The sequence below is a fragment of the Coccinella septempunctata genome, chromosome 1 (assembly GCF_907165205.1).
Source record: "Coccinella septempunctata chromosome 1, icCocSept1.1, whole genome shotgun sequence".
In the NCBI taxonomy this organism is placed as follows: domain Eukaryota; kingdom Metazoa; phylum Arthropoda; class Insecta; order Coleoptera; family Coccinellidae; genus Coccinella; species Coccinella septempunctata.
In genome coordinates, this window is record NC_058189.1 from 36110105 (window position 1) to 36123115 (window position 13011).

General features: G+C 35.9%; 1 protein-coding gene across 1 annotated transcript; it reads left to right on the forward strand.

Annotated features, from left to right (window-relative positions):
• The first annotated feature begins 1564 nt into the window (after positions 1 to 1564).
• Positions 1565 to 10321, forward strand: LOC123320679 (YTH domain-containing protein 1). The gene is made up of 4 exons (XM_044908066.1): positions 1565 to 2509; positions 2653 to 2859; positions 9345 to 9584; positions 10008 to 10321. Exons 1-4 carry the CDS (start codon positions 1749 to 1751, stop codon positions 10111 to 10113), a joined length of 1314 nt encoding a protein of 437 aa, XP_044764001.1. The 5' UTR covers positions 1565 to 1748; the 3' UTR covers positions 10114 to 10321.
• Positions 10322 to 13011: the final 2690 nt, after the last annotated feature.

Here is a 13011-nt window from a genome sequence, read left to right on the forward strand (position 1 = left end):
TCTTCCTTAAGGAGACTTAAGACCTTCAGAAGCACTATGGCAGAAAACTGCTCGAATGGATTAGCGCTAATGCACATAAATTACTAGAGAGTCATTGATACAAAAATGGTTGTGACCGGATTTGCTAATGCTGGCCCAAGGCGCTTGGAGCTTCTATTTAATAACTAAAAACTAGTAAACTTTTTAACATTCGTTTTTTCTTTTTTATAGATTTATATTTACAATAAATCAAGGTTTTATTTTATTTAATAACTAAAAACAAGTCAATTCTGACATAATTCAAAATTTTTCTATTTGTTCTTCATAATTTTTCATAGTTATAAGAAATAAATTATTTTGTTACATTTTCCTTTTTTAGTGGATGTTAGCTGAGCCCCCCCAACACACCTTTTCTGGGTAAGCGCCTGGTTGCTTGTAGGTATTTCCACATTGTTTGTGGTACTTATCTTCCTTTTCTTGGTTGTGCGCTTCATACTCTGCCAGGTAATTTCAATGTTTGTGTTACGGGCCATTACTGAATCCATGAAATTCTTCGTCACTGGTAGATGACATTCTAGTAGTTATTTCGTGGGGTCTCACGTACTTCTTCGTTTTGTTGACTCATTTTATTTTCAGAGGAATTCCCAGCTGATAACACGTTTCGATCTTATCTCCTTTTTGTTGTTATCGCAGATAATCGTATGTTGTATGAATTTTCAATTGAAATTACAGATTTATTTACAATCCGCGGATTGCGGATATAATTGGAAGGAAGCTCTTTCTTTTCTTATTTTGAATTTTAAGCGTTTTATATACTGGACGTGGAGTCTGTTTCAGAAATTTTCAATATCCTTTTTCACTTTAAACAGTAAATAAACTCCGCAATATCTTCTAACATGTGTACTCATTCGTCACCTGTAGAGAACTGTATTGGACATTTGACCAATCAACTTTGTTTCATTAAAATCATATTGAATTACCCCCCTCACGAATTCAATTTGGCAAACGGATATTATCTTGAAGAAGAATAGTTTATACTCCTTCGAACCCTTATTCGAATAGTGTTCAAGTATTAACAGATTTGTTTTTACAACTTACAACGAAAATCAAACTTTAAATCACAAATATTTCTTAACAGCTGACAAAATGGGCAAGTTCATATTTGAACTTGTTGATCGATATTCGATATCAACGCTGAACAAAATAAAACGAGAGAGTATCATTGGACTTCCTATCTCAGATATCACAAGTTATTAATGTAATATTATCCTATAGTCTATCAAAGATATTACAGTTATTAATGTAATATCTTGTACTCTATAATCTTTGAGTTAAAATATTATCAGTCAGAGATATATATCTCTGATATCAGTATATCACTAACGCAGATACATCCAGAGACAACCTCTGTCTCTGGATAGATATCCAGGACAGAGATATATCTCTGATCCAGGATCTCTAAGCACCAAAAAGAAAGCGCCTAATGTCATGAATGTCATGATTTTTTACACCGTGATAAACATAAGTGACACTTGACTCTCTTGACAGATGAAGTATGCATTCAATTTTTCTGTGTTGTAAATTGTTGTTATTATTCTATGGAAGTGTGTTTTGGTTGCTTGTTGGGTTTGGTTATCAAGTTTATCTAGGGAATTGGAAAAAAATATAAATTTTCGCATGTTTCGCCACAAGAAAAATAAAAAATTCTGAGTATAATGCTACTGAATGATTGAACAAATTTTTTCTTTTGGTATAAAACAATATTGATAATGGACTCAAAAACTAAGAATGGAAGTGTAGATAATGAAAATCTCAATTTGGATTTAATGGGTGACGATTTAAAACTTGTAGATGAAGTGAATTATGAAAGTGATGTTTCCTCTTCGAGTTCTGAAAGTTCTAGTGCTCCAAGCATTAGCTCAGTGAGTAGTGGTTCCTCTAGAGGAAGAAGAACGAAGCACAAAAGAGAACGATCCAGGGATAAGAGTCCTTCTCCACCCAATAAAAAGATTCGTTCAAAAGATAACAGAGCCAAGTCATATGATTTTATGACGAAATTGAACTATTTATTTAAGGGCGCTCGTTTTTTTGTGATTAAATCAAATAATGCTGAGAATATAACGTTGTCAAAAGCTAAAGGAGTCTGGTCTACTCTTCCACAAAATGAATCTAACTTGAATAAAGCCTTTAGAGAATCTAGAAATGTGCTTTTAGTTTTTTCAGTAAAAGAGAGTGGAAAGTTTGCAGGATTTGCTAGGCTACATGGGGAATCTAGGCATGATGTGCCACCCATTTCTTGGGTTCTTCCTCCAGGTTTATCAGCTAAAGCACTGGGTGGAGTTTTTAAGGTTGACTGGATATGTCGTAAAGAACTGCCCTTCTCTAGCACTATGCATTTGTATAATCCTTGGAATGACGGTAAACCAGTCAAAATTGGTAGAGATGGACAAGAAATTGAACCCAGGGTAGCTGAAGAATTATGTCGCTTATTTCCACAAGATGAAGGAATTGAAATTACACCTATTTTAAGGTACTTCATCACATACTTGCTGTATTATTTTATAGGCTACATTCTAAAAGCAGTTGTGGATTATGGAAGTTTTCATAATGATGAGCTTTATGTTGGTTTTCATTGAAACATTATTTTTTCTTCCTAATATGGAATTATTTCAGATTAGCTAAAGAATCAGCTAAAAGATTGAATGATAGAAGCCGTGATGGATATCGCCATCCCAAGACTAGAATGCCAATTGCTGCAAGGAATCCATCGTTTGGATTCAGAGGTAATAGAGGAATGTCTCGTAGAAAATATTTTCTATCTACTAGAGGACTCACATCATCATCCTATAGGAGATCACCATCACCTAGACCGAGAGACAGGTATATTATCTTATTTCTTCATTAAAATTTTAACTAGATCTACTCGAATTCGCCCTAATAATTGCTTATGAATTGAATACGGCTCTATTTCATAACAAAAGCCTTGTTAAGATTGTATTAAGGGATTCCTAATTGAAACTACATAACAACATTTTTACCTTTTTGTCATTCTAAATGATCTTTATAAAGCTAGCAGAACCACATTGGAACTTTCTTTCTGCCCATAATTTGAAGGTAATTTATTACTTTAGTGGAAAAGATTTTGGTCGCCAATGTTAGAAAAATTTCGGGATCTGCAAGCTCAACATCAACCTAGCTGGAAAATAATCAATTGTTTATAAAGAATCTGATCATATCATTGAACCCACTGAGGTTGACGTTGAGCTAGTAGAACCAGCAATTACTCAAACAGTTGAAAAGAAAAAATATTTCACTAGGGTAGTATCATGTATTAATAAAAATTCGATCAGCACTCAACTTTATAGCTAGCATAACCCACTATTTTGTTGCATATACAAATTAAAAATTATTGAGCATATCTGTCATACCCACCAGACCTGCCATCTCGACCATTGCGGTCTATTGTGGCACACAAACAAGCCAAGTCCCTCCTGTCCCATCTTCTTGAGAAATGAGATGATGCCATAATGTGAGTAATTCATGAGCTCCTATAGATCCAGCTTGAGAGAACCAAAGGTTCCAAGTATGACAATGTCTGTTGCCGGGCAGTCACAGAGAATATTCTCAAAGGTTTCCTCCTCTTCTAGGCAAAGCTTGCAGAGTGTTTCATTGACGATGCTAAGTTTATCTAAGTAAGCTCTGAGTCCCCTGAAGACAACCACTCAGATTTGTTCTAGGTAATCCTAGCCACAGTTGGTGTGTATTCTGAGAGGCACTTAGATGGCCCTATCCTAATGTCACAGACCGGGTCGGCTTTGCCAATACGATAAGCATGCGACGTATATTAAATTATAAATTCCCCACCACCGGACAACACGACACCCAGACCTAAGCGGGAATCAAACCCGCAACCTTCGGTGTAATGAACCAACCACTTAATCGACCATCCACCGAAGGTGGTCTAAGTGTCTAGGTACCCAAATGAGTCGCTGTGACGTTCAACTGACGTTTTGAATGACACTGTGAAGTGGGGACTTGGGACTTTTCATAATGGGGGAGGCCGCTTGCATCTTTTCTTTGGCGAAAATTCGAGATCTGTGGGCAAAATACACAAAAATGACATTTGATTTTCAAATATATAGAATATTCAATTTGTTTGAATCAAACAATGCTTTTTATAACCATTTATTAAATTTTATTTCATAAAATTATATCATTTCGACAGCTGGAACTATAACAATAATAACACAATGTTTCAAATCGAATAAGCTAATTATTTTAATGTCGTTTTATGAGGATACAAACTCATGTCAATTTATTCCAAATCAAAATAACTAGGATGAATTGGATTCCAAAGAAAATTTTCACATCCCAGAGGACCAGGATTCTTGAATGTCTATTGGACAAGTCTTCATGTTGATACACATAGGAAAAAATTGCACACAAACTCAATACACAATCATTTCATTTCTTCAATGTTTTATGAACACAAAGCTTCACCCACATCCTTTTTTAATAGGCTGTGGCCCTACCATAACAGTTACACACACATAAACAAGTGAAAGGGCAGCACGTTCTGTTTCATTTTATCGAACTCGGCTACATTTGGTTGACATCGGGAACATTCGGCATGGTTCTAATGTCCATCATCAGTACCTAAAAATATTACACTATAATAAGAATTTTTACAAGAATTCAATGCTAAGATAATTAATGTCCCTCCTAAAGGCTAAAAGCTCCTAATTGACAAATTCTGGATAATAGAAAGGCATATTTGGAACACTTTCAGAATTCAATTTCGGAATAAGCATAAACTAATTTATCGACAATTAAAAATGCATTCCTCACCTTGCACCTTTTGTTGTGTTTTATGGCCTTATTTCAGTTTAATCGAATTTTACTGAGCTGGTCCTGAACATTAGGTTTCGCTGCTATAACAGTCGATGAGGATATCCACTTCATTCTTCTAAAAATTAAATAGAATATAGCGAGTGGTTCCAAAGTATGGTTTATGCAAAATATGGACCAAATGAATGAAGCACCCTGTAACTTGTTCAATAGTCATTGTAGACCCTACAACTATAGGTTATTTGCAATCTTGTGTTCCCTATCTGCAGTTGACCTATGTACACCTAACTATGAAACTACCTGTATATGCTAGAAATAAATAAGGAGACATCATGAACACAATAAATAATCACATAATACATAATTACAGTTTCAAGATTGCATAGTGTTTCCTTCTGTATTTGTAATATCGATTACTAAACATTTTATCATTGTGCATGATTATTTTGAAGGACCGATTAGGGTATTATTGTTGAATGTATTCAACAATACATTGAATTCATACAACAGAATAGTTGTTGAAGGAAAAATTCCAATTTAAAATTTTCAAATCCATTTTCATGTGCTCTATTCCTAAGAGGCGTCGGAGCACAGAACAATTATTTATAAAACATTATCCACAGGTGGGGCAACCCAATAGAGAGATAAGGATGCATCTATAACGTCATGCGGTAATAACGTAAAGCATTATTAACGTTACGACGCATGCGTATTTCCATTTTCAGAATAACGGGCGGTATTAACGTTACCGCATCCCGTAATTAGAGAGTTGAAGTGCGCACAGAACGTTAGCCTGAACGTAAACGTTAACGTGACAAATAACGTCAAATATAACGTTTACGTGTTGTAATGAAATTTGAGTTGAAGTGTTGCCATCATGAAACGTCAGACGTTAAACATAACCTATCAATTTGGATTTTGATTTCATTTTGCTCTTTTATCTAATATCTAATATTGAGCCTCGACAGCTGGAATAATATTTGAAATATTGATGTTCTAATGATTATATGCATAATAAAGAGAATTTTCAACTTATCAATGAAATGTTTAAGTGTTAGAGAAAAGAGAATCGCAGTTGAGTTTCAGCCATTTCCTCAATGAATATGATCTGATAACGAAGTTTCATAATTAAATCCTTTTGATAACTTTAAAATCAATGCTGATTTCCTATAACTTTCATTCATTATTAGAAAATACATGGGAAATATAAACAACGACTGTTTGAGGTTGTTGAGAATTGCATTCAACAGTCAAAATTAGGCCATTCGCAAGTCATCAGTGCTACTCGTTTAACGTTCGGTTAACGTACGTCGATGTTTAAGGTATACGTGGGAGACCGCTAGTTTACGTAGGCCGTAAAGCTGACGCTAACGTAAACGTTAAAAACTGACGAATGAGCATGCGTAGATGTCAATTATAACATTAACGTTTACGTTCATGGCAGCACTTCAACTCTCTATTTACGGGTGGATAACGTAGCACGTTACTGTAATTAACGTTGTTTTCTTGCCTTGCGCAGTTTTGCCATTTGTTTGGAGAGAAATAGGTTATGTTTCAAAAAAGGGGCCGCTAAATTGGCATTGAGTAGAATTGATTCTGATTTTTTTAAAGAGAATAGTAGTAAAAAATTGAGTTTCTCAAGAACAATCCAGTTACCAAAGATAAAAGTGTATATCTTCATTTAATGGGTCACATGGAAGGAAAAGTAAAGTAAAATTAGAAATCTTCATATAGTGTTCAATTCTGAGTACCTATTTCAATCTCATATTGATTAAGGACTACAAAACTTGTTCTCAATAGGAAATAAAAGAGTTCAATCCAAGCTTTTTTTATTAAGACTCATAAAATTAGATACAGTTACATCTAGATTAGACATTGGCTTATGCCTTGATGGCAGTAAGGCAGTACACAAATTATCCTACATTATCTCTACATATCCTCCAGAAGATATGATGAAATTCCAAAATCATAACAATTTTTTCTTGGTGACCATTATAGTTGTCCATGTCCATTTTTTTTTAATTATGAAAGCATCACTAGTGGTATTTTTCAATACAGTTTAATCAAACTCCAGAAACAAAAATTCCTGTGAATATGCATCCATATAGGCGCACATAATCCACAAAAAGTGCATAAAATCAACCAAAAAAGCATTAGAAACCTACGTCGACAACAAACTTTGACATTCACCGATCAGCTGTTGCTTACGCTAATAACGTAAATTCGTATCTTCCATACGACTGAAATCTGTGCCAGATAGCGCAAGACGTTATTCCATTACCGCATAACGTTATTAGCGTACGTCGGCCTTATACGCTTCACCCATATCTCTCTAATGATTCATTTATACAGGGAGCTTTTCATGAGTTTGAGGTCAAATAAAGCTTCACTGAGTCCGGTACCGATTTTTGTTAAATTTTTATGTTCTGTTTCATTGAAACTAACAACTTTAGCCTAACCTAAATTTAAATTTTCAGTCAAATCGGTCGAGAATTTCAGGAGTTGTAGCCAAAGGAAAATTTGAAAAAATTTCCGAAAACGCCCTGTATAACGGAAACAGATTACCTAAGGCACCCACAAGGGGTGTTTGTGAACTCATCTCAATCTCCCCTATTCACGGTTTTCATTTGTCCGTTTACTCGTTGCTATCTGGTTGTACCTACTTATAGTTACAAGTTCGGTACATAGACATCTCAGTAGGTCATGCAATGTCTCATTCATAACCACTGAAGTGAGGCAAATAACTTACCTAATTATTTGAGCCTTCAGAGTATGTGATATTTTCATCCGTGAGCGCTATGCAAGTACTATTTTTTGAGAATAGTACCTACTATTGAAGTTCACTTCAAATCTTGATTAATAAATCTAACCTTAAAAAAGTTATTTTCAATACTACTTGGTACGTCTTACTAGCTTCCTCTAAGAGATTCAGATATAAAAACGAATTCATGGGATATATCAGCTTCCAAAACATATTCGTATGAAATTTTATATCTATGTTGCCAGTAGTTTCTTCAGCTTTCGGTTTCCCTCAAAAAAAGTGACGATCTGAATCGAATTAGTAAGCCACCATCACTCGAAGTATTAACAAAAACACCACCTTGCCGATGCAGAGTAGATGTCGACTATGGTTTTGGTCTCATTTGACCTCATCAGAGCAATACCACTCAACCCTTTATTCAATGTCAGTAGCTGGTATGATGTAGAGATACACCCTAGCAACATCTGACAGGAAACGAGGACCAACTCAATTCACTTTCCTAATATTCGGAGCGTCGAAGGTAACATGCATCCATTTGCCCTAACCATTAGGCTACAGGAATCGTATTTTCACAGGCGTTGGAAAGCCTTCGAATTCTCGTCAGTACGATACCTCGGACATCATGAATTAATTTCGTTTATATTCACCCACCAGAAGGCGTAGGCTTTAAAACGCCATCTCCCCGCAGGTCGATTTACCTGCAGGGAATCGTTAAAAATGCCATTCCTGTAACCTTAGTGTTTGGGCGAATGGTGTTACGTAAGTGATGAAAGATATCGCTAGCCTGTATTTCTACATCATACCAACTACTGACATCGAACAAAGGGGCCATCAATTCATTCCGCTTTCGTCGGGGATGGAAATGTACGAAATTCATTTCCGGTATGACCGGAAGTGTCACAAACTTGAAAATATTTTAGAAGTTTAGATACTGAGGACTTATTGCGGAATCCCAATTTTCACATTCCAAATCAGTCGCATTCTTTAATAGGCACTTTACTTGAAGCACCCTGTATATATAGAATACCTCTTTGTTGTCAGAACTCGATAAAATTTCATATTGTCTAGCGATTGGTAAAATCAAAAACGTTGGTAATGTCAATATTAACAAGATTAAATTGATCAATCACCCACAGATTTCAGTCAGTGAATGTTCCAATGATGATTTCTCCCTGAAACTATGCAGTTCTCTGAAGAAGCTCAAAGTTGGTAAATTTGTACAAATCAGATTCCCTGAGCCTGAAAAGACTCAAATGATTGAACAAACCTTCTAACTCGCAGAAAATGGAGGTCTGAAACATTGACAAATTTGGAAAAAAAACATGTGGAGTAGAATTCATAGTTTATAGCAGGAACGTCCATTAAGATTTATGAGCCATTTAAATTAAACTCTCATTTTTGAGAGGACTAATTGAGGATTTTAATGGAGAATTAAATTTCAACTGACTTACCTGTAACTGGGCGTAAGTTTATTAAACAATAAAAGTTTCGCGCATACCACCGCAAAATGAATTAATATTTTTTTTTTTTCAAGAATAAGTCTACTAACCAATACATCCATACTAAAGAATGATTTTAATCATGAATATTTTCCCGTTGAACACCCACCATATGAACCCTTTACTTGAAAACCAAATCGAAGTCGTAAAAGTCGAAGTATATTATGCTTTGATATTTAGTTAGGTTAGGTCGAAATTCATAAAGTGGTCTGTGAACTTTTCATCAATCTCTAACAACTCCCCCTTCTGTTTTGCAGGTACAATTTGTTCAGGGATGCCCCAAGAACATACACAGCAGCTGCTGCAGAAGCTTTTGTTGCAGACTATATGAGGACTATGCAGCATCAATTACCCCCATTGCCCTATGTTCCACCCCCGGGACTATACTCAGGGTCTTCTTATGATCCATTACCACCACCTCCACGATATTATGATGGACTGCCCTTACCTGAGTATTCTGTCAGTTCCAGAGTAAGCAATTCCTACTCTGAAGAAAGGTGAGTGAAACTATTGGTAGTCATTAATGTGGGCAAGTTGGCGCATATCTCCGGTTGTTGCTAACTGAGCTTCAGTTGCCTCAGTGATTCTTGGAAATAGCCTTGAAATATCAAAATGATAGCAGTACCTTGGATTGTACTGGATGTTAATGGTATCTTTGTTTGTTGAATAGGAGCTCTGTATTTTTCTTGTTGCAAACTAAATTGAAGTCTAGTGGAACTAACTTATTCATATTCATCTCTCATAGTCTTCTACTTTGTGTTGTTGTCGAAACCTTCCTACTTTATTGTTCTGTTTCAACACATATTTTGGTCTACTCAGAATGTTTTAATCTTGCTGCGAGTTTTATTTTTTCATATGTTTTTTATGAATTTATATGACACAAACCTTCCTAACTTGATTGTTCGAATTTTTTTTTGCAGATCCTATGACAGGTCAGTAGACGAATTCTTATGGAGGACCAATGAACGCTCAAGGGAGAGAGATAGGGAGAGGGAAAATCGTCAACGTTACAGAGATAGGAGATAAGGTTTGACTACTAATAGGGGACAATTTTATCAGAATTTTTTTTAGAATTCTGTTTTATCTTTCATTTGTATTACCCTGGATGTTCTTTGATGTAAAAATATTGACTTGTATAAATCCTGATCATCTTATCTGATTTTTATAGTTTATAGGTGTATTGAATTAAGTTATAATGATTTTCAATTTGTATATTACACATATTTCTCATAAATCCTTTTTCATTTGAAAGAATACTTTCCTCACCTCCCAGAAGAAAAAAGCTGTCAAAAAAAAAATTTCCATAATTTAATAATCAGCAGTGGTGCGAAATTTTCATGACAGTTTTTCGACGATTGAAAATAAGTATTCAATGACAGCATTTTTGATGAGATTATTTGAGTGTCGCATTGTTGTTAGATGTTCTTTAGTTCTGCAACTAGCTAAATTTGTTATAAAGCTTCAGCTTCTGTGAAGCTTGTAGGCGCTTTTTATGCGCCCCCTTATATTTCGAACAAAAATAAAGAAAAAAATGATCACATTCAAGTGGACTTAGAAATTGTTTCTGTGTGTATGTGTGTTTCTGTGCGTATATGTTATCTAATCTAGTCATGCTTTAAGATACAATTTTGAAGCTATCGAGCTCAAATTCGGCAATATTATGCGGATCCACGAATTTGTAGATTTCTTTTATTAATTTATTAAAGCGGCTACACACCGCCCAACTTGGTCTGGCCGACAGCCCGACTTGGTCGGGTTGGAAGTGAAATCCGGCCGTATGTAGCTGCGTCCACCGACAGAGGATTTGTCGAATAATTGGATCGTGTGGAGTTCTGTCGGGTGGAAACGGGCTCATTCTGTATTCAGATGTCGACGGGAGAGGTACTCGTTGATGAAAGAATTGTTGTCACGGAGAGCAAAATTTCCACCGAACTCAAAGAAAAGTAAAGGGAATTTAGATGTGTTATGGGACATATTATTATGTATTATCTTCAGAAGATTATAGCAATAGAGATGCTTGAAATCAGGCCTTGAAAATGTTGGTGGAAAAATGGAGATCCTCAGACGGAAAAGCGTGTGACCACAGTGAAAAAAAAAATTTGAAAATATGTGGTCTATCAATAAAAGGGAATATGAAAGTCGTAATCCATTCTGAAATAATTTTGGAAATCATCACTATCCAATTCCTTGAGCAATCTCATGTGACTGAAGTCGTTCAGCTAGCCATTTTTTAGTCCACTTTCGTCTTTTTTTCATTTCTCGAAGTTGTACAAGAGATAATGCTGTTAGAGCAATTCCTATTTCTTTTTCTCGACACTCCAATCATTGATACGCGCGATGTATACTCCAGCAGTCGTGAAATTCAACTGACCAAGTTGGATGGCGGTCGTGCCGTGTATACGCAAGGCCCAATCTGGTCTTCCCGACAGTTGGCCCGACCGAGTTGGGCAGTTTAGATTACTCTTCGGTGCAACACCTGGGGCCAATCTTTGTAACTAGAATTAGTACTTACACTACTTTGTGTTTCAATGAGTTCTGATCATAGACATAGAGACATGGACTGTGCCTTCCCTTTATATCTATGCATGAAATACGGTCAAAAAAAGTGACAGAGAGAAAAACACGTCGGGAATGCAGTTGTCTTTTTCTAGAATTTTGATCGGTCTACACTCACCTCTATGTGAACAAAAAAGAGAAAGGTATGTCCCGACGAGCTTTTCTCTCTTTCTAATAAATAGCCAATTTCATGCTGGCATTGCTCAGTCCATGTCTCTATGTCTATGGTTCTGATTAACTTATGGTCATAGAAGGTACCCTCCATACATGAACCACCGACCACCGTGCTTCTGATGCTTATTGATCATCAGGTTCGAAGTCAGTATATTAATTTACTGATCTGGTGACAATCAAGCTAATTCGCTCAGTCAAATAAGTACTGTGGGTTGATTCTTCATCTTCTTCTTCTCTTACGTGTGGTGCCCCATCGGGCTGAACTGAGGAGTGAGGCCTATAATAGTGACCCATTGTTCGTCCACTTGTAGTTGGAGATAATCAAACCCTGAGACACCCTAACAAAAATGCCACAAGTTGACAGAGAGCAGTCCCTCTCACCATAGGAATAGTAGGTGTACTGGTAGGTACTGTTTCCTAGGTGTGTCATCTGCAGGGTGATTAGAACGCAGGACATTTCAAAAATAACAAAAACAAAGAAATTGCGATATCTGTTTCAGTTATAATTCAATTTTTTATATTGCTATTTGCACTAGCTGAAGTGCAAAATTTCTACGAAATATTATTTCTTGTCTGGAACTGCCAACTTGACCGAACTAGAGATTTTGAGTTTTTTTCATTGGAAGAATAATTAGGGACACGACGTATAATATATATTCTGAATCAAAAAAAATATGAGACTGGAATATGTGAAAATAACGAAAAGGGTTTATATTAAAAAATGAATAAAGTCACCACTATATATCAATGAAGTTTTGCATACTGAAAAAAATCTACGCCACTGCATTCTACATGGAAAAGTTTCTGTAGAATGTGACATTTGTTTAAAGCCCGTTTGCAACAGCCGAGAATTCTCTACAAAATTCTCGCAAACGGGCAACACTGAAACTTTACGACATAGAGGCACCAGTTCAAAGATCCGAAAAATTAGTTTTTACTCATAACTTGAAAACAATTAAAGATATAGAGGGCCATGGGTTTAGGCCATTATCCTCCTCTTGAAAATCGAGGTCGGAATCGTGCCCTCCATTTTCCTTAGCTCTAATATAGTTACAGAGCTGCTATTCAATCCCATCGAACTTTGACCATCCTGTATATATCATATGGATATGCAATTATGGATGTTCCAGAGTTGTCTTTGGGATGTTCGAACTTCAATATTCTATGATCGACCTATGGAGGGACGGAGGGTAG